The 19,997-nt window shown below is 36.3% G+C and overlaps 1 protein-coding gene across 1 annotated transcript in view; it reads left to right on the top strand.

Annotated features, from left to right (window-relative positions):
- CSMD1 (CUB and Sushi multiple domains 1) overlaps positions 1-19,997 on the top strand; it is a 1,262,314-nt gene that overhangs the window by 943,734 nt on the left and 298,583 nt on the right. The window contains exons 14-17 of the mRNA XM_074922368.1: positions 585-911; positions 4,318-4,512; positions 8,626-8,764; positions 16,628-16,815. Of these exons, the coding sequence (XP_074778469.1) occupies positions 585-911; positions 4,318-4,512; positions 8,626-8,764; positions 16,628-16,815 (849 nt within the window). The remainder of the gene's footprint in view (positions 1-584; positions 912-4,317; positions 4,513-8,625; positions 8,765-16,627; positions 16,816-19,997) is intronic.

The raw sequence follows: 19,997 nt of genomic DNA, 5'->3' as shown, positions 1-19,997 counted from the left end.
TGGTCCAAAGGACTGAAAAAAGATGAGAACTACGAATCACTTCTGTTTAGTTGTCCTGTGCTATAGAACAGGTAAAATACGTTTGTACTATATACTCTTAAGAGTTCCTGACTGAGGCACAACTAAATTTCTACTATTAAATACATCAGTCCCTTGTGCTTGATTTTTTGGATTGCTAAATACATTTTCACACATACTCCTTTTAGGAAAAAAATCACATTTAAATTCGGAGGTTGCATTTTCATTTCAGAATAAACCTGCCAATTTTTCCAAATTCTGACACATTAGGCATTACTTTTGCTTTCTTTGGCATTCTTTGCATGCTTCTAATAATTTCTTGCAGGACCTGGTGTAGTCACTTAGCCTCACTTGGGGAAATGAAAACATGCAAGGCTGACATGTTATATTGGAGAAATATTCTGACAGGCTTAAACATTTCCAGGTTGCATTTGTAGTAGTTTTGACATCCAGGCTTCAAAAGCATCCTTTTTCACAAGAATAAAAATCATAGACTTATAAAAAAATATAAAGCATTTATAACCTTCGTGGATAGTATTTTAAGAATCTATTGTTGTTTTCTTTAGTCTCATGTTTCTTCAACTTCACCACACCATCTGGAATTATTCTTTCTCCAAATTATCCTGAGGAGTATGGGAACAATATGAACTGTGTTTGGTTAATTATCTCAGAGCCAGGAAGCAGAATCCATCTGATTTTCAACGACTTTGATGTAGAACCTCAATTTGACTACCTTACAGTGAAAGATGATGGGATTTCAGATTTACCACCTCTTGGCACTTTTTCTGGCAATGAGGTCCCTTCTCAGTTGGCTAGCAGTGGGCACATAGTAAGACTTGAATTTCAGTCAGATCACTCTACGACTGGAAGAGGATTTAATATCACTTACACAAGTAAGAATATTTGCTTTTATTTTATGGCTAGTCTTAAAATGAAGCTATCTTTCTTCATAATAATGAAAAATAGAACATGTTTTTATTTATATTAGAGAAGTAAATTGTATTGCTTTCATAACTGTACTGCTTTCAGCTGTCTTCCTCATACTCATTAGCTTATCTGAATCTTTATCATTTATTTATTTTGTGATAGTCCTGAGGAATTCCCTTCATTATTTATAGGGCTTTTTGGCTGACACTGCATAAATGCAAAGCATGCATCTAAAACCCAGATCATTCAGATCAAAGCATCCACTGCAAGTGATTTAAAATACTTCTCAATGGAACCAGCAGGAATAAGTTCACAAAGGAGTTAAGCTTAGATCCTAAATATGGAGATATTTATCTGAAAAGCATAAGTCTTTCCCGTTTGGGAAACCAGGCTGAAAAATACCTGTCAACAGATAGCCATCTGTTGCTTTGTTTGTGTGAATGAATATTACTCAGCAGTACTCTCAATTGAAAACTCTAATAACATCGTCATGTATAAAACTATTACATTTGCCATAGACTGCTAATTCTCCTAGAAGTTTTGTTAGTCATGCAAAGACATTACTTATATGGAGATTATCTTTTTAGTTGAAGAAATTATCTTTTAAGAAGTTAATGGGCAATAAAGTTGCCTTTGTCACATCTTGCACTGTTCCTATCTTGTATCAATTAGGTAATCAATTAACAGTGTTCAGGACCAAGCCGTTTCCTTGATTATTTATAAAGGTGCCCCATATAAAAATGGAATTCATGGATTGCAACTCTTTTTAAGTCTTAGATGCGTAAATTGTTGCTTTCAGAGAAGGGGGTAATTATTGTCCTTTGAAAAGCTCCAGGAAAAGGGAGATCCTCACCTTAACTAAGACTGTAGAGATTAAAAGATTTACCAGAAAATGTGAGGCCTCAGTTCTAGGTCTGCTTCTGTCTGACATTATTCAGATCCCTTTCTCCATATGCTATTCTAACAAAGTAAACACAGACCGTAATACTACTTCTATTTGAAGGTAGAGAATTTTGCAGTCAGCAATATAATACTCATGGATCAAACTCCCTGAGAGTCCTGATCACCTAAGTATTAAGCAAAAGAGCTTTCTACCACACTTTTTATATTAAAGTAGGTGTTACAGCTGAGCTTGATGTATGCATTATATGCTAGAATTATCTAAGGGCACATATGCCTCCATACTGGGAAACAGGTGACAAATGGAAGTGTCCTCTGATATATGAATCCTTTGTGTTCATAGAAAATGCTTAAATTCAGTGCTAGTTAAGTGCTAGTACTTCTGGACCTCCTATGTGTTGCTGGGAAAAAATGCTCTATTCACGTGGTTAAAATCCAATCACGATCGGAACAGTGTATTGATTAATGAAATATATTAGGTGAACTGTAGATTCAGGATCAATATCAGGAGTTCAACAGCTAAACCACGATGTTAGACACTTACAAAATATTAGAATCATATAATATCTTATGTTGGAAGAGACCCATAAGGATCATCAAGTCTAACTCCCAGCTCCTTATGGGACTACCTGAAACTAAACCATATGACTAAGAGCATCATCCAGACACTCCTTGAACTCGGACAGGTTTGGTGCTGTGACCACACCTGGTGTTTTCTTGTGCTGCCTGGTTTATCTTAGGATCATAGAATTGTTCAGTTTGGAAAAGATCTTTGAGATCATGGAGTCCAACCACTAACCTAACACTACCAAGTCCACCACTAAACCATGTTCCTAAGCACCACATCTATGTGTCTTTTAAATACCTCCAGTGATGGTGACACAACCACTTCCCTGGACAGCCTGTCCCAATGCTTGATAACACTTTCAGGGAAAATTTTTTTCCTAATGTCCAATCTAAACCTTCCCTGGCACAACTTAAAGCCACTTCCTGTTGTCCTATCACTTGCTACTTGGAAAAAGAGACCAACACCCACCTTGCTACAGCCACGTTTCAGGTAGTTGTAGAGAGTGATATGGTCCTCCCTAATCCTTTTTTTTCTCCAGACTAAAGAGCCTCAATTCCCTCAGACACTCCTCCTAAGATGTTCCCTAGACCCTTCACTAGCCTTGTTGCTCTTCTTTAGACATGTTGCAGCACCTCAATGTCTTTCTTGTAGTGAGGGCCCCAAATCTGAATACAGTATTCGAGTACAGCCTCAGCAGAGCCAAGGACAGGGGGACGGATCACTTCCCTAGTCCTGCCGACCACATTATTTCTGATACAGGATGCTGTTGGCCTTCTTGGCCACCTGAGCACACTGCTGGCTCATATTCAGGCCTCCAGGTCCTTTTCTGCCAGGCAGCTTTCCAGCCACTCTTCTCCAAGCCTGAAGCATTGCATGGAGTTGTTGTGAACCAAGTGCAGGACCCACCACTTAGCCTTGCTGAGCCTCATGCAATTGGCCTCATCCCATCGCTCCAGCCTGTCCAGATCCCTCTGCAGAGCCTCCCTACCCTCAAGGAGATCAACCCTCCTGCCCAACTTGGTGTCATCTGTAAACTTACTGAGGGTGCACTCGATCCACTCCTCCATATCATTGATCAAGGTATTAAACAGAATTGGCCCCAATACTGAGCCCTGGGGAAGACCACTTGTGACTCTTAATACATATACATTTGTAAATACCTTTCCAATCTAATCCATCCTCATTCTGCTCTGCCAAGAATTACATACACACCTTCCCCTCACAGGATATATGACTTAAAAGCACTGACCCCTTTTCCTTGAAGTGGATTGGTTCATTTACTTGCACACACCTCCTGAAAGGCACAGAGGTCCCCTAGCTTTATATGCACCCACAGTGCTGATCCCTGCAACTCCCTGGTCCACATACTGATGAGATCACCCTATGAGGTCCCACATGCACATGGAGATGTGGATTTCCCCCTGTGTTGCCACCCCACTAGATAAAGGAAGACTGCTCTGAGTATCTCACTAGGAGGTTGCTCAGTCTGGCCTAGGAAGTTGCCATAGTTTTTCAGCAGTAGCCTGTAATTCTGTCAGATTAGTGCAATGTGAAACCATACTTCTCATTATGTTAGAGGCAAACAGCTGGATTTTGTCCTGAGGAAAATTTAAGGAGTGTTCTTGTGTATCTAAGCCATACATAGCTAAAAAGCTTCTGAATTTGAACCACACTGCATCTGCGTGAATGTCATGGGATTTAAAGCTGGCTTTTTATTGAGGAGTTTTCTATCATTTCAGTTATAATATATTAAGTATTATGTGTTATTTTATTATGTGTTATTTTATTATGACTGAAAGGTTATTTCCCCCCTTCCAAAAAAAGAGGCAAAGTTTAGAGGATGGTGGTTGTTGTTGTTATTAATATTATGATTGTTGTTGTTGTTATTATTATGTTTTTATCAGCCTTTGGTCAGAATGAATGCCACGATCCAGGCATTCCTATAAATGGGAGGCGTTTTGGAGACAGATTCCTCCTGGGAAGTTCTGTTTCCTTTCACTGTGATGATGGCTTTGTGAAGACCCAAGGCTCTGAGTCCATAACATGTATAATGCAAGATGGAAATGTAGTATGGAGCTCTACTGTCCCACGTTGTGAAGGTAAGGGCACAATCTTTACTTTGAACCAACAGTTTGCATAATGAAGCTATTTAAATTTAGCTTACTTTTTACATTTTACACATAAATAAGATGCTTTAGCTGAAGTTATTAATTTGTCTTATTTTACCACTCCTCCACTCAAATGAGAAAGCAATAATAGAAGCAAGATAGCTTGCTCTTATATTCTTGGAATAAATTAGCATTCTAAAAATCTGGTTGCTATTCTTTTCAAGTTCTGTTTGTCACCATCATTACTTGGTTGTGAGTTATAGCTGTTATACGAGTTTTGGATGTAGCATACTGAAGAACATAATTATCTACCACATAGAAAAGTGAAGTAACATTTCTATTTAAAAGTTCTTTTTAAGCATTTGCACCTTTAATTTTCTCAAAATTAAAGTATACCTAAATTTCTGCATGAAACATATGAGCCTGCAGTAAATTTTTTCCTGAGAAATATAGTGAAAATCTGGGCTATGTTTAATATTCATTATAATGTCCAAAATTTCCGAATTTGTTTGCTTGTTTTTGCCTAGGTGATTAAACAGGACAAGATGAGCTATATTTAGGAATAAATCTCTCTAGTATCAAATACAGTGAGGGAAAAAAAAAAAAAAAAGTAGACTGATTCCCTGATGTTTAACAGTGATGGGTCCTAAGGCAAGACATATGAATGTAATTAATAAATGACTAGAGTATGTCTTTTAAAAGTAATGTTAAAAAAAATATACACCTTTTAGTAAACAATAGATATATAGTCAGACAATCAATTAAAATAAACTTCTTTTTTTTTTTTAAGAAACTCACACCTCCATTAATGTCAGTGTCACTGTGATAACAAGTATCTGGATCATATAATTTTCATGGGTTTTGTTATTTGGGCAATTTGACAACACAGTTCTCATAAGACTGCATTTCTAAGAAAATTTAAAGATACTGGAAAAAACATGTTAGCCGCCTGGTAGGAGTATGTGAACCTGGATGGTTTACTATTAACAGGATTTCTTATCCTGTTTAAGGCATATAGTAAGTTACATAGTGGAGCAGGTTTTTTGCCTTGAGCAAGACCAGACCACTCCAAAGCAGGGAGTAAGGTGAGGTTCTTCATTAAAAGATGTTTCCTCCTTTTGAAACTCTATACAAAATTGTTAAAATATTCACTGTACTCTCTGTGTAATTTTATTTCCACAAACACATAAAGAACCCAAGGCAAGCACTTTGATAAAAAAATGATAAACACATACAGAAATAACTGTAAATTAAAATAGATAAATGCTGCTCAGTTACCCTTTCTTTGAACCTTGCAGGATGTTTACCTGTTTTTTTAATGAGGAAAGGATTATACTGTTAGACTTTTTTTAGATTTTGCCTATATGTTTTAGTATGGAAGAAAGTATAGTTCTTTTAAGTTACATTCAGCAGGTGTTCCTTTTTGATTGAAGGAGTTTCTGGGTTTGGACTACAGTATGGACTAAGCATCCTTGCTGCTTAATTGAGTGATAATTCAGTTTGCTTCTAGTTGTCTGAGATTTCCAAGCAACTGTTGGTTTTTGTTGTTCTGCTCCATGTCTGCATACTTAGCAATCTCTATAAGCAACATCTGAAATACGTGAAATAAGTGATGTGTCATAATCAGGTGAGGATCAACAGTCTTATGGTTATTCATGGTTTTAATATGACAAAATTAAATTTAAAAAATTGCCATGGAATAAATTTCATTCTTCATTAACTTTACACATGTAATGTAAATGCCATTTTTCTGGCCAATCATTTTGCCCCAGAGACAATTCAGTGTTTCACGTTTTGCGGCTTTTTTCCCCCACTTTCTTAAATCTGGAAAAACTTCCCAGAGACAAGTGCAAGTCATGGCTGAAATCAAATAACCTCTCTGAGTTTTGGTTGGTTGTTTTTTTAAAAAAAAAAAACAACTTTGAATCAAAACTAGAAATAGCATTTTATTAGTCACAAATTCATTCTACTATTCATTTCCATACGGCATAATAGGTTTGCTTGTCACTACTTAGAGAAACAGAAGAAAGTGACAAGATTTCCTGCACTGCAGTATGGAATTTGGTGATAGTGATACCACTGACTACTTGAGAGTAATACAAATACTAAAGTTTATCTGACCTTGAAAGTGTTCCTGTTTTAGACTGCTCCATAGCCTTTGGTAAAATGTAACATCCCAAAGCCCCGTGCTATGATGGCTTAATATTTTAAGAGACTTATGTTTCCCAGAGTTTGTTTAGTCATTTCTGCTGCTATTTAATCCTGCACCAAAGTCTTCTGATCCTGCTCTGAAAAATACTCCCTGTTGAGCCCTTTTACTTTCATAGACCTGTTGCAACGCTTTTTTCCCTTTTATGGAGGAGGATCAAGTTAGAAAACATTTAAACAAATATGACATACAGGAATGGGCCCGATGGGATGCACCCAAGAATGCTGAGGGAGCCAGCCAATGACATCACAAGGCCACTCTCAATCATCTTGGGAAGGGCATTTAACCCAGAGAGATTCCTGAGGACCAGAAAAAAGCAAATTCCTATCTTCAGGAAAGGAAAGAAGGAGGATCCAAGGAACTACAGGTCTCACCTTGAATGCCGGCAAAGGTGATGCAGCAATATTCCTGGAAAACATTTCCGGGATGAAGAACAAGATGGCGGCTATAAGCAGTCAGCATGGATTTATGAAGGGAAAATCATGCCTGACCAACCTGATAACCTTCTACAATGAGATGACTGGCCTGATGGATGAGGGGAGAGTAATGGTTATTTTTTATCTCAGTTTTAGTAAGGTGTTTGACACTATAACATATAAGATTCTCATAAACAAACTGAAGTATGGGCCAGAGAATTGAACATGGAGGTGGACTGAAAACTGACTGAACTGTTGGGCTCATAGTGGTGTGGTCAGTGACACAAAGTCCAACTGGAGATTAGTCCATAGTAGTATACCTTAGGGGTCAATACCAGGTCCAGTACTGTTTAAAATCTTCAGTAATGATCTGAATCCTGGGACAGAGTACACTCTGAGCAAGTCTGCAGATGATGTAAAACTGAGAATAGTGGCTGACACACCATATATTTGTGGTGCTGTTCAGAGAGACCTTGACAGAGAGGCTGGAGAATTGGGCTGAGAGGAAATGAGAGGTCCTTCCCCTCTATTCAGCATTGGTGAGGCTATGTTGGGAGTGCTGTGTGTAGTCCTGGGATCCCCAGTACAAGAGACATGGACATACTGTAGTGAGTCCAGTGAAGGGTCACAAAGATGATTAAGTACTTGGAGCATATGTCATATAAGAAGAGCTTGAGAGAAATGGGGTCATCGAGACCAGAGAAGAAAAGGCTCAGGGTTTTGGAGGGATCTAGTCGATGTGTATAAATAACTGATGGGATGGTGTGAAGAAGATGGAGCCAGACTATTTTCAGTGGCGTCCAGTGACAAGACATGAAGCAATGAACACAAATTAAAACAGAAGAAATTCTGTTTAAACATAAGAAAAAATTTTCACTGTGAGAGTGACCAAACACTGGAACAGATTGCCCGAAGAGTCTGTGGAGTGTCTGCCTTTGGAGGGAGGGCATCATCCTGATGTCATGGTCCTGTGCAATCTGCTGTATTGAGCAGGGGAAGGACTAAATGATTTCCAGGGGTCCCTTCCAACTTCAACCATTCTATGATTCAATGGAGTATTTACAATTAGTTCCACTGAGCTGAAATATTATGCAAGAAGGTATTAGTACAATGAAAATAATTAATTATAAATTACTTGGAACAATTTGTCTGATATTCTACATAAATGTGGAATCATGCTAGATAAAAAAAAAAATTATGATACATTCTTTTTTAATGAGATAATGTGCTTTTCAACAGAAGGAAGGCTGGCAGAACCAAGAGTCGTGATCTGTGTATTAAGATATGTATAGAGTAATAAGCTATAAGATACTTTGCAGGACTTAGTATGTTCATAGCATAATGTAGAAAATTTAGTTGTGTTGTATATTAAACTTATTTTTCTATGCTTTTAAATTCATTTTTTCTAAGTTTTTAAATATATAATATGGTATTAGAAATACTGTGTGTAGTACAAGTGTACTTGCTTTTTTCTTTCAGCACCATGTGGTGGACATTTGACAGCATCAAGTGGTGTTATCTTACCACCAGGGTGGCCAGGATATTATAAAGACTCACTTAATTGTGAATGGGTGATTGAAGCAAGACCAGGACATTCCATTAAGATAACTTTTGACAGGTGAGAATCATAGTCAAACAGGTAATGTATCAGCACAAATATTTGTTTTAACATAGAAGAATTTTTTTTTAAGACTCCAAACCAGAAAAAGAAATTGTCATGCAACACTCACAATACTATTCCTCAAACAGAAAAAATAAATTTTAAAAGTGCTTACATTGTCTTTATTTATGTTTTAAACAATTTGCTTTAAATGTCCACCTCCTAGCACAGAAAGAGGGTTATATTTTAGACTTTCAACTACTTTTGTATTCGAGTACAACTATATATTGTCCCTGATGATGACCAGGTTTTACTGTAAGGGAGCATAATTTTCCTAGGGAAAAAAAGAATTTGTGGAGAAAGTTCCAAGTATTGTCTGTTGGATACAATTTTTTTTTTCCCCATTAGGATTTTTAATACAACATACATTACATAGCTAGACAAGTCCATAAAGTGTTGGGTGATCAATTTGCTGATGGGTTGGGCTCAAAGAGTTATGGTAAATGGGGTTACATCAGGCTGGCAGCCAGTTACCAGTGGGGTTCCACAGGGCTCAATTTTAGGGCCAGTACTCCTTAATTATTTATAAATTATCTGGATGCAGGAATCAAATGTACCTTAAATAAATTTGCCAATTATACTAAACTAGGAGGATCTGTGGACTCCTTCAAGTGTAGAGAGGCCTTACAGAGAGATCTGGATAGACTAGAGATGTGAGAGCAATCACCAAAAGTGTGAAATGTTAACACGAGCAAGTGCAGGATTCTCTACATGGGCTAGAGCAATCTGGTTATATATACAAACTTGGCCATGAGAGGCTGGAGAGCAGCCCTGCAGAGAGACATCTGGGGGTTTGCGTTGATGATAAGTTGAATGAATCAACAGTGTGGCCTGGGAGCCAAAAGGGCCAACCGTGTCCTGGGGGTACATCAAGCACAGGATAGCCAGCTGGTTAAAGGAGGTGATTGTCCCACTCTACACTGCACTGGTGTGGCCCCACCTCGAGTACAGTGTGCAGATTTGGGTGCCTCAATATAAGAAGGACATCAAACTATCAGAGTATGTCCAGAGGAGGCGACCAAGACGGTGAAAGGTCTCAAGGGCAAGACTTACCAGTAGCAGCTGAGGTCACTTGGTTTGTTCAGCTTGGGTGACCTCATCACAATCTACAACTTCCTCAGGGGGGCAGAGGAGGGAGAGGAGCTCATCTCTCTGGTGACCAGCAACAGGTCATGAGGAAATGGAATGAATCTGCATCAGGGGAAGTTCAGATTGGACATTAGGAAAAGGTTCTTCACTGAGAAGGTGTTTGATCACTGGAACAGGTTCCCCAGGTCAGTGGTCACAGCACAAAGCCTGTCAGAGTTTAAGAAGCATCTGAACGACAGTCTTAGTCATATGGTTTAGTTTTACGTAGTTTTGTGAGGAGCAGGGAGTTGGACTCAATGATCCTTGTGAGTCCCTTCCAACTTGAGATACTCCATGATTCTATGATTCTTCTTCAGTGTATGCTAGCATACTATATGCTATCACAGTATAGATCAGGATTTAGTTTGTTTGGATACTGCAGGTTTCACCATGAGTGATCAAAACAAGAAAAAAATCACGTGTCCAGACATCAGTATATTGTTAAAGCCAGAGTCTTAAACTTCATTTTAAATTATTATCTAACTGAAATTATCATGCCTATTATTTTGTAAAAACGTTATGACAGTGTGGACCTAAATGAGAGCAACTGGAATACACTGGGATTATGTCCCTGTGTACTGTTCAGGTTTCTTTTGGAATAATTTATTTGTCAAGGATAATAATCTTCAGCCTACTCTACCTCTTACATAGAATCAGGAGGCCTTGAAAGTGCATGTAGGCACAAGAAATGTGAACTACAAAATGTTTAATATTTTTGTAGTTATTGTGATGTTAATTAGTACTTTTGGCTATCCACACAAGTATCTAAAAAAAAAAAAAAAAAAAAAAAAGTGATTTTTTTTTCAAAGAATGTACTTAGAAAAAGAAAATAAAATTTAAAAAATCTTCACCCTTCAAGCATCTTTGTAAAATAAGTTTAAAATAACCATTTGTTTAGGTGTTTAGTTTAGATACTAATATCACACTAAATACTCATTTGTCAAAAAGATGCAAAGGACAGTATGAAACACAGCGCCTGGAGCTAGGCTGCAGTCATTTTTATTGTACTGGCCTTCCTGTATTCCAAAGGAGAGCCAATAATCTAGTCTAGTTTCATCTTCACATGGAGTCAACAGTGATGATCAAAACTTTTCAGTATCGTTCAGCCTTCTATTTCTAAGAGCAGAAACAAAAAGGATGAAAAATAATGTAGAGAAGGGCAGAAGACAGTAAAAGTGTCTGTCACTGAATCAAATCAAAGATCCATCTTGCTTGATACTCTGTTCCTCACAGGGACAAAACTGCAGAATCCTAGGGAAGAAGAGTGTGAGGACCAGATAGGTGTATCTGATATTTCTTCTAAGTACTTCTCCAGTTTGCAAGTCAAGACATTCATGAAGTGAAAAGTGTCTTTTTTTCTAATGTGCTTAGTGAGTTTTTGCATGTATAGCTTCCATTGAATTATTTGTTTCCCTCTTGCACCCATGTAAACTTAACATGCACAATGTTCTTGATTTTGGGCAACTCATTGGAATATCTGTCTCAAACTGAAGTGCCACTGATAGGGATGGTGACATATACAAATTGAACAGCGGGTCGCCAGAACTAGACAGCATTCACCCAGAAGTCCTGAATGAGTACAAAGATGAGATGGCAGAACAATTGAAAGTTATGTGTAACTGTTCTTTCAAAACTGTCTTGATACTTGTGCACTTCAGGAATGGTATTGTTTAAATCTTTCATAGACATCTAAGGAACTGCATACTGGATGCCCACTACCAAAGCTATAATAAAGTGTAGCACTAATGAAGGCATGGATAATTATGATATACTGAAGAAGAGTCAATATAGCTTTTGTAAAAGAAATCCTATCAGAAATCCCATCCAGAAACCTATCGGAATTCTTTGATGGTGTCAGGAAGCATAGAAATACGTTGGATATAGTTTATCAGGGTTTTCAATATGCAAATTTTGTATATTTTGCAGCTCACCTCGCAAAGGGCTATTAAAAAGCTAAGCATAATTTTAATACAATTTTAATACATTGCATGATTAAAAACTTAGTTAACAGACAATATGTCTTATAGTGGAATTTTGGGTGTTCTACAGAGATCTGTATTATGTTCAAAGCTGTTCAGCATGTTCAGAAATTATCTTAAAAAGGAGAAAATTAGACTAAGTCATTCAGGATGTTAAAAACAAGAGATGGCTGAAGAATTGCTGAAGATTCTTACAAGACTGGATGTCTGGGCAACAAAATTACAAGTAGATTGAGTAAATGCAAAATGACTCATAAGAAAAAGAATTCCCCCTTGATATATAAAATGATGTGTTTTGAACTTACACTGGTCACTGATCTGCTAAAGTTCTAGTAACCCTTCATCAAAAAATATGAATGAAAACTAACACATGCATAAAAGATTTTTGTGAACATATGATTAGAGGCATGAAATGTAATGTAGGGGAGATTAAAATACGTTGTCTATTTAGTTTACCATATGCTTTTTCCAGTCCTGTTTTGTTTTCTTATTATAAATGCATTAAGGCTGGGGACAAATGAGAGAAAGACCAATACCAGAGAAGAATGGAAACTGTTTAAACAGTTTTCATAAAATTACCATGTTACTTACAACAACAAGAGGCTGTTTTCTTTCATTGCATTCAGCAGGAAGTTCCAGAATTTTAAGTTGCTGATTTTTTTTTTTAATTAAATATTACTATATTAATTATAAGCTTATATTTATTTGTCACCTTGTTTAAAAAAAAAAAAAAATCAGAAGTCTGAGGTTCAGGGATGTCTTCCCAAATGCAATGAAAGCAAAGAGCCATATTAGTTGTAAGATTGAGCATTTTAATTTTATAAAAGTTGCCTGAAGTTGCAGATGTTTGGTTGAATGACTGTGACCTTAACAGTATGACAAATATATTTCTGAGGAAATTAATGGGAAACATAGGGTCCTGTGACATATGGTCCAATTTAAGAACCAAACTTACTGCATTTTAGACAGATGCACACACATGTTCTATTAACAGAATTCTAGAACTTTGTGTACGATTTGAACTGCAATAAAAATAAACAAGAACTTGGAGTTTACCCTGATACAAAGTTGAGAATTCTGATCACATATAATTTTTAAAGTACAACAGACAGTTAATTGATCTGCTCCAGCATTTTATCAACATTATTTAAAGAAGGATTCTTCCTCCTTTCCTTAAATGTTTCACTTATAAAACAATATTACCATTGATTGTGCTGGTTTTGTGTGAGAAGAATAATTTCCTTGCTTTCTTTGGAGGTTTATGGAGCTTTCCTGGTAAGTTTAGAAAATTCTATAACTTTACTACATCACATTATAAATTTCATTTAAAGCATTGTACTTTGGGAAGTGTAGTAATCTCCTTTGTTTGCAATAATGTTATTTTCTTATGTTAACATGAAGGCTTTGCTATCCAGATTAAAACTTATATGTAAAATCTTTTTATTACTTGCAAGAAATTCTGCTGTCTGATATAACAGCAAATTCTGTATCAGTAAGCAAAGACACTATAAAATAAAAAGATCAATTAATTGATTTTGTCAATTAATTGATTTTGTCAATTAATTGACAAGTAAAATATCTTGTCAAGTATTTTGTCTAGTTTGGGAAAAATAGAACCCTTATATACTTTGCTGTTTGACTTGTCATCACAGATACAGCTGCCAGAATCAAATTGCATGAATGTGATATTCATAATGTAAATTATCTCACTCTTGAGCTAATGAAGCTTTAATGTTGCTAGACAAATGTGCCTTACCAGAGTACTTAGAAACTTTCCAGAAATAGCAGCAAATGACTAAGTAACTCTATGAACGTTTTACATTGAAACATTTTGCATTTCAGATCATGACTAGTGCCTGGAAGGGTATAAAAAAAGTAAAATCTAATTGATTTGAGCCATAAGGAAAGGGCTAGAAGGATAACTGCTGACTAGAAGATTTTTGGTACTTTAAATATTGATGAAAACTCATTGGATAGTATATAAAACAAACCTCCTTATTCTAAACCTACCTATTTGTGATGAATAGTATAACATAGCATTACTGAAGTATTTTTAAAGTTCTCTGAATGTCCTACCTTTTACTAGCATAAGTATGGTAATAAATATTAAAATAAAATAAAAATTTAAAAAGTGACTCAAGTACTTTCAGTAAGAAGGGAAACTTCCAGTGATTAGCTTGATTTATCTTTTCAGTGACAATGCAAAGATTGAAAAAAAAAAACCAACAAAACAAACCCAAACAACAAAACAAAAAACAACCAACCCAAAAAACACCTCCCCCTCCCCAAACCTCAAAAACAGACAAGTGAACTAGAAATAAATTTCTAAGTTTGAGATGAGCAAGAACATATTGGGAATAAAGACCATTGCAATAGGTAGCAATTCCTCTAAGAGTTATTTAAAGTTTTCTGTCTCCAGCAAGGGTTTGCAACCCACGGTTGTCATACTGCCTTCTTAAGAAAACTGCAGTTGTTGACTGAAAGCACTTTCTCCCTAATTAGTTTTCTTCACAAACATAACTTCAAAATAATTGAACTATTGAATTATTGATCTTGAGTCCATTCATTATGAGTACAAATAAAGTCTTTAAATCAACCTGGTGGTACCTGTCTTGTTTCCTTATTCTGCTGCAGGGAAAATCAATGTATAATCTCTGAAATTATGGAAAGGTACTGAAAAACTGTCAAGTGCTTTAGTGATGCCCTGTGTGACCAGAGAACCTTCCCAGACACAAGAACTTGTGTGTTTGTGCAGTTAAATTGTTGAAAAAGTCTCTAACATACTTCTTGAGCTTGCCAACTAGCATTGTCCCAAATAATTATCAAGCATGGCCAGGAGTACTGTGTGCAAGCAACCATTCTTAATAGGACATTCGAATATCTCCCTGTTTGAGAGGATAAAATATATATTTAATAGTATGGATATAGGCCATTCCATGCTAGCTGGACTCACTGGCAGAAACTCGTCCCAAAAATGATAAATGTATTAGCAAGCCTGCAAGCCTTGTATTCCTCTGTCAGAATGAATAGACAGCAGTGAGAGCAATCATCTGGATTTTAGCCAACACATCCAAATAGATTAGGTAGCTTGCTTGAAGGCACCATAAATCTAGAGGATTTTCTGTGTGAAGAGGAAGGAACAATATGAAGACCTTAGGTCAGTTTCCAAGCAGTCGTTAGCTCTGATAGTTAAGCAAACAAATACTTTCTGATTTCTTTCTAATGTACTTTTGTTTTCAGGCAATCATGAGAAAAAACTATATAGAGACTACTAAATACTTGCTAAATCCAAACATGCTGTTACTGATACTGATGTGTCTGTGAAGATGATTTTACATGACAGTGCAAATTGGTCTGTAAAGCATAATGACCTGGGTGGGGAACTTGTTCATTCTATCATCATTACCTATATAAATATAAAGTTTATTTACACTTTGAAGGAATGTCCCATTTATATCCCCTTTTCCAAATGGTTTTCTTTAATTACAAGAACTGAGTTTCTCATCTTCAGAACCACTAAACATGTGTCCCATATTGACAAGACAGCTTAAGGGCATTCACTTTGAAGAGTATTTTATTGCTTATGAACACAGTTTGTTGCTCTCAGAACCTGAACTAATAAGCTCTATGAGAAAAGAAGAGAAAAATCTTAGAACATACGCATTTTTGAAAGATTAACATCTTATGAAAATAAGAATATTGGGTTTGCAGGCAAATATATTTAGACCAATATAGATAGCTGTGTAACAGCACAAACTTTGTCGACTGGAAAATTGGTGATGCATGGTTTAGATGCTGCAGTTTGCAACAGTATCTGATATACCCACAAACTGTCTTGAAAAGCATCAAAAAATGTGAAAAATGCCAGACAGAGTTTCATCTATAGAAAGAGCAGATTTGAGCTGTTTAAGAACAACTTGTTGTGGATGACTGCACACATAGACATCTTTTATGAACTGGAGAAATGTGATGTTTAGTGATTGACACAGACATTGACTCCGCTGTTGAATTTAACATTATTTGTTCTTGTAAATCAACTATCTCGTTAGTTTCCTTCTTTTTCCATTATTGTCTATCTGGTTTTTTGACACATTGCAATAAAGAATTCTGCTTATTATAGCTGTAACAAATTTCAAAGTGAGGATTTGATTTAAGTTTAGTATTTTTGTGCCTTTATTACTTCATAGGACAAAAATAATTATTTAAAAATAAAGTAGCAGACTGTGTCAGAAAAAATGCTTGGATAAAAAACCAGTTGAATATGTAAAACAGCTTCTGTCAAACAGCAAATATCAAATAATTAAATTATTGAGTTGGAACATTATTGAAGATGTTCTTAGGATGTCCAATTACTATTTAGCCTGAGGGCAAGAAATTTCTTGGACCTTCGTAATGCAGTTTTCTTTGAGACAATTTGTGATTTTGTACCCAGATTCCCCATGAAATGTGTTTCTGAAATCTGGCCGTATGGTTGATGTAAAGTATATTATATGCCTTACGAATTTTATATGATACCAGACACAACAAAGCCAGGAAAAAGCTGTGTAAAACCTTCCTTAGTTTTATCTTCAGTAATACACCGATGGATCCATAGATAGGCAATTTTTACATGTATGATACTCTTGATCAGTTACACATGGCTTGCATTTCTAACAGTTAAAGAAAATAACACCATTCCTCTATCTACCAGCTGACTTGCATATTCTTTTTTCAGATTTCAGACTGAAGTTAATTATGATACTTTGGAAGTCAGAGATGGGCCAGCTAACTCATCGCCATTAATTGGAGAATACCATGGAACACAAGCACCCCAGTTCCTTATCAGTACTGGAAATTACATGTACCTGCTGTTCACTACGGACAACAGTCGTTCCAGTGTCGGTTTCCTAATTCACTATGAGAGTAAGTCTGATATTTCTCCGGTAGATTTTTATTTAGTTTTGAAAATAACAATTTGAAAATGAGCAAACGAATGTGAATAAATAAACTTCAGTAATTATATTTGTATAAGAACAAATTATGCTTACTCTATGCTGTACTGACAGATAATTCTGAAACCATTAATTAATTTTGGAAATTTTTTTTCTTCATGAGTTCTTGTATGCTATTCAGAATATTTACAGACCTAGGTGTTTAACTAAATGGAAAAAATTTTAGAAACTTGCCCTTATGGGTAAAGTTATATTATCTCTTTATAGTTTGTCTGCGTTTTTCCCCCCTTCTCTCACACTTCCTCCTTCTCTCTCTCTTTCTCTGTTTCTAATACACTTTTACAGTACTGAGTAGAATTGGCCCTTATACGTGATGACTCCAAAATATAAATAAATGCATAATAATATCTCCCTGTGAACAAAAGATTCATTATAATAGCGTGTTCTTTTATATTTCATACATAAAATTACATGTATTAAACTGTCTGAAGTTACAGTGATCTTTATATGATAGTATAGCCATTCACTTAAGTACTGAATAAAGAGAGCTTATGTGTTTAGTGTGGTTGTGTTAAACAAATAGCATTGTTTTATCAATTGTTCTTATCTAAAAACTAATCTGATTGCAGTAAATTTGTTGTCATATTGAATCTGGAATGAGTGCCCAAACTTATACTTCATAACTACATCAAAACTTGGAAATTCTGCATAGCTTCTTTTAACATTGACTCAGACATATATGATAAACTGCAAGGTCACTAAATCATGTAAAGACAAGGAGCAGTAGGTAGGTTTCTGCATGAGTTACTTGCAGATGCTGATTTTCCCTGATTGTATTGGATCTAAATGTTGCTGTTATGTTTGGTAAGACAGTCTTTATTTATAATTTTGTGTTTCATTTTAAGCCTCCTGTCAGGTAGATGCCTTTTTTTTTTTTTTTTTTTTTTTTTCTGTTAAAAATTAAAACAGTAATAAAATACCTGCCCTACACATTCTTAAAGAGGAAGGTAATTATGAAATTATTTAGAACAATATTTGTATATTAGCTTCCTAACTGTTGATAAGTGTAATATCTCAGACACATGGAACTAGTCTTTCAGTGCTATTTCTGTAGGTAACCTGATAAAATGTCAGAATTAGATTTGATTAGTGCACTTTAAAAAGATGACAGAAGACTACTAAATTATCTTCATCTTCTTTTACATATATTTCCCATGCATAGAATATTAAAAAAAACCCAAACAAACAAACAAAACCAAAAGCCTTTTATAGATGTTACAAAAGCTCTCAAATAAACAACCAACCACCAAAAATAAAAAAATTATTATTAACACATTTAACTAGCTCTCTGTAAATTACAGGTTCAAATGTCTGTGAGAGGACAACAGATCAACTTCCACGGGTTTAACAGCAACCCAAACCACAGAACAAAGCCCCACTCCCTAGGGTTTAACGGCAACCCAAAACACTCTATCACTCACCTGACAAGTGAGGGCTCTCACCCGAGGACCTGCTCAGGGCAGCGTCCCGACCCAAGGCCCCTCGAGGAGTTTCCTTGGGCAGCGTCCTGACCCAAGGGGAGAGTCCTCGACCGCAGCTGCTGCTCCAGGGGACGAGCTCCAAATGGCTCCCCCAGGGGACTCCAGTGATCCCCAGGCCGAGTCTGACCTGGAGTCAACAGCGGCTCCCACTGCCCAAAGGCTCCAGTTACCAGGGAGCCCTGAGAACAAAGTCAGTCAGGAGCTGCTACAGTTCAGCAGCCAAGAAGATCTGTTTTCATTGGACAGATGAACCTGCCACAATAGGAAAGGCTGATATATTTTGAATTTTTAAAGTCATAACAAAAGCTAAAAATCTTGTCTCACAGGCTCTTTCGGAGCAGATTGAATCCCTGAATAAGGCATCTTTCTCTTTCAGTATAACTAACATTTAAATGGGGGGCTGATTTTTTTTTTTTTTTGCTTCGAAATGAGTAAGAAGATGAAATGGAATTTTTAGAAAAAGTAAATAATTTTAAGTTCTCACTTTAAGGAGTGAGACTTTATTTTTTTGTGAATTATGTTTTCCATTACATAGTTATCTGACAATTGAAATTCAGTAGGTGTTAATAAAAAGCTTAACATCCTTTCTTAGCTACAGACAGTGACTTCTGTTTCTCTTATGCTTTTATGTAATTGTGAATGACATTCAGCTTGCAGATTTTAAGTATCAACATAGAAATGTCTAGAGCCTGAGATCTGGTCAGTGCAATCAATAGAGTCCAGGGACCAATTCAGTAAACTCTGAAGTAAAATCAAGCTGTATTCTATTGTCTAAGCATGGGGGGAATTATTTTAGGTACCATGCCACCTAATTTCCAAGTACTGCACTAGAGATTTGAATCTTCCACAAATACTTTGCCATGTCTACCAGTTCCATGGAGATCATCCTGGTTATGATAGGATGACACTAGAAAAATATAATGAGACAACAACATTTCTCTCCTTGTCACTTTGCTGAATAAGTTGTTCCCTAATGTGCCCTGGCTGGGTTGATGAGATCTCTTCTGACTATGAAAGGAGCTTAAAGACCAAATAAGCCTATAGACAAATCTGTGGAAGCACCTTAAACTGAAATTGAATCTTGCCCTGAATGTCCACATTGTAGAAAATGAAAAAGCAATATAAATGGAGACTTTTTACCTGTCACCAACTGGAACGGGTACATCCATATTTCACAGCATAAGTTGTACAGAGAGAGCTTGCAAAACACTTCATACCTGTGCCAGTGCATTCACTCCACAAGGCTCCTGAAGTCAGTCACAGCCTCACTGTATTGGTTTCTTCTCACACTAGGTTTCTCACAAAACAAAAATTGTCTCCATGTTGCATTGTGTTGTACTTGTTCATGTAACTCAATTGGAATTTGTTGCAGTCTCTCATGCTAGTCAGTACAAAGAGCTCCTGAAGCATTTCTGTAGTGGGTATCATACATAAATTCTTCCTTAATCCTTACCTCTGTATTGACAAATGTGCACATGCCAGAGGGAAGATAGGTACAATAACCACTAGCATGGAAGTACTAAGCAGACGAAGTCAGTGTTTTCAAAGAACAAAACCAGATGGAAAGACCCAGTGGAGGTGCTGAGTAGTATGCCAGGAACAGGGGAGACCA

This window comes from Athene noctua, chromosome 1 (genome assembly GCF_965140245.1).
Source record: "Athene noctua chromosome 1, bAthNoc1.hap1.1, whole genome shotgun sequence".
NCBI lineage: Eukaryota > Metazoa > Chordata > Aves > Strigiformes > Strigidae > Athene > Athene noctua.
Note: the sequence above shows the minus strand (reverse complement) of the source record. Positions and strands in the feature narration are given on the sequence as shown.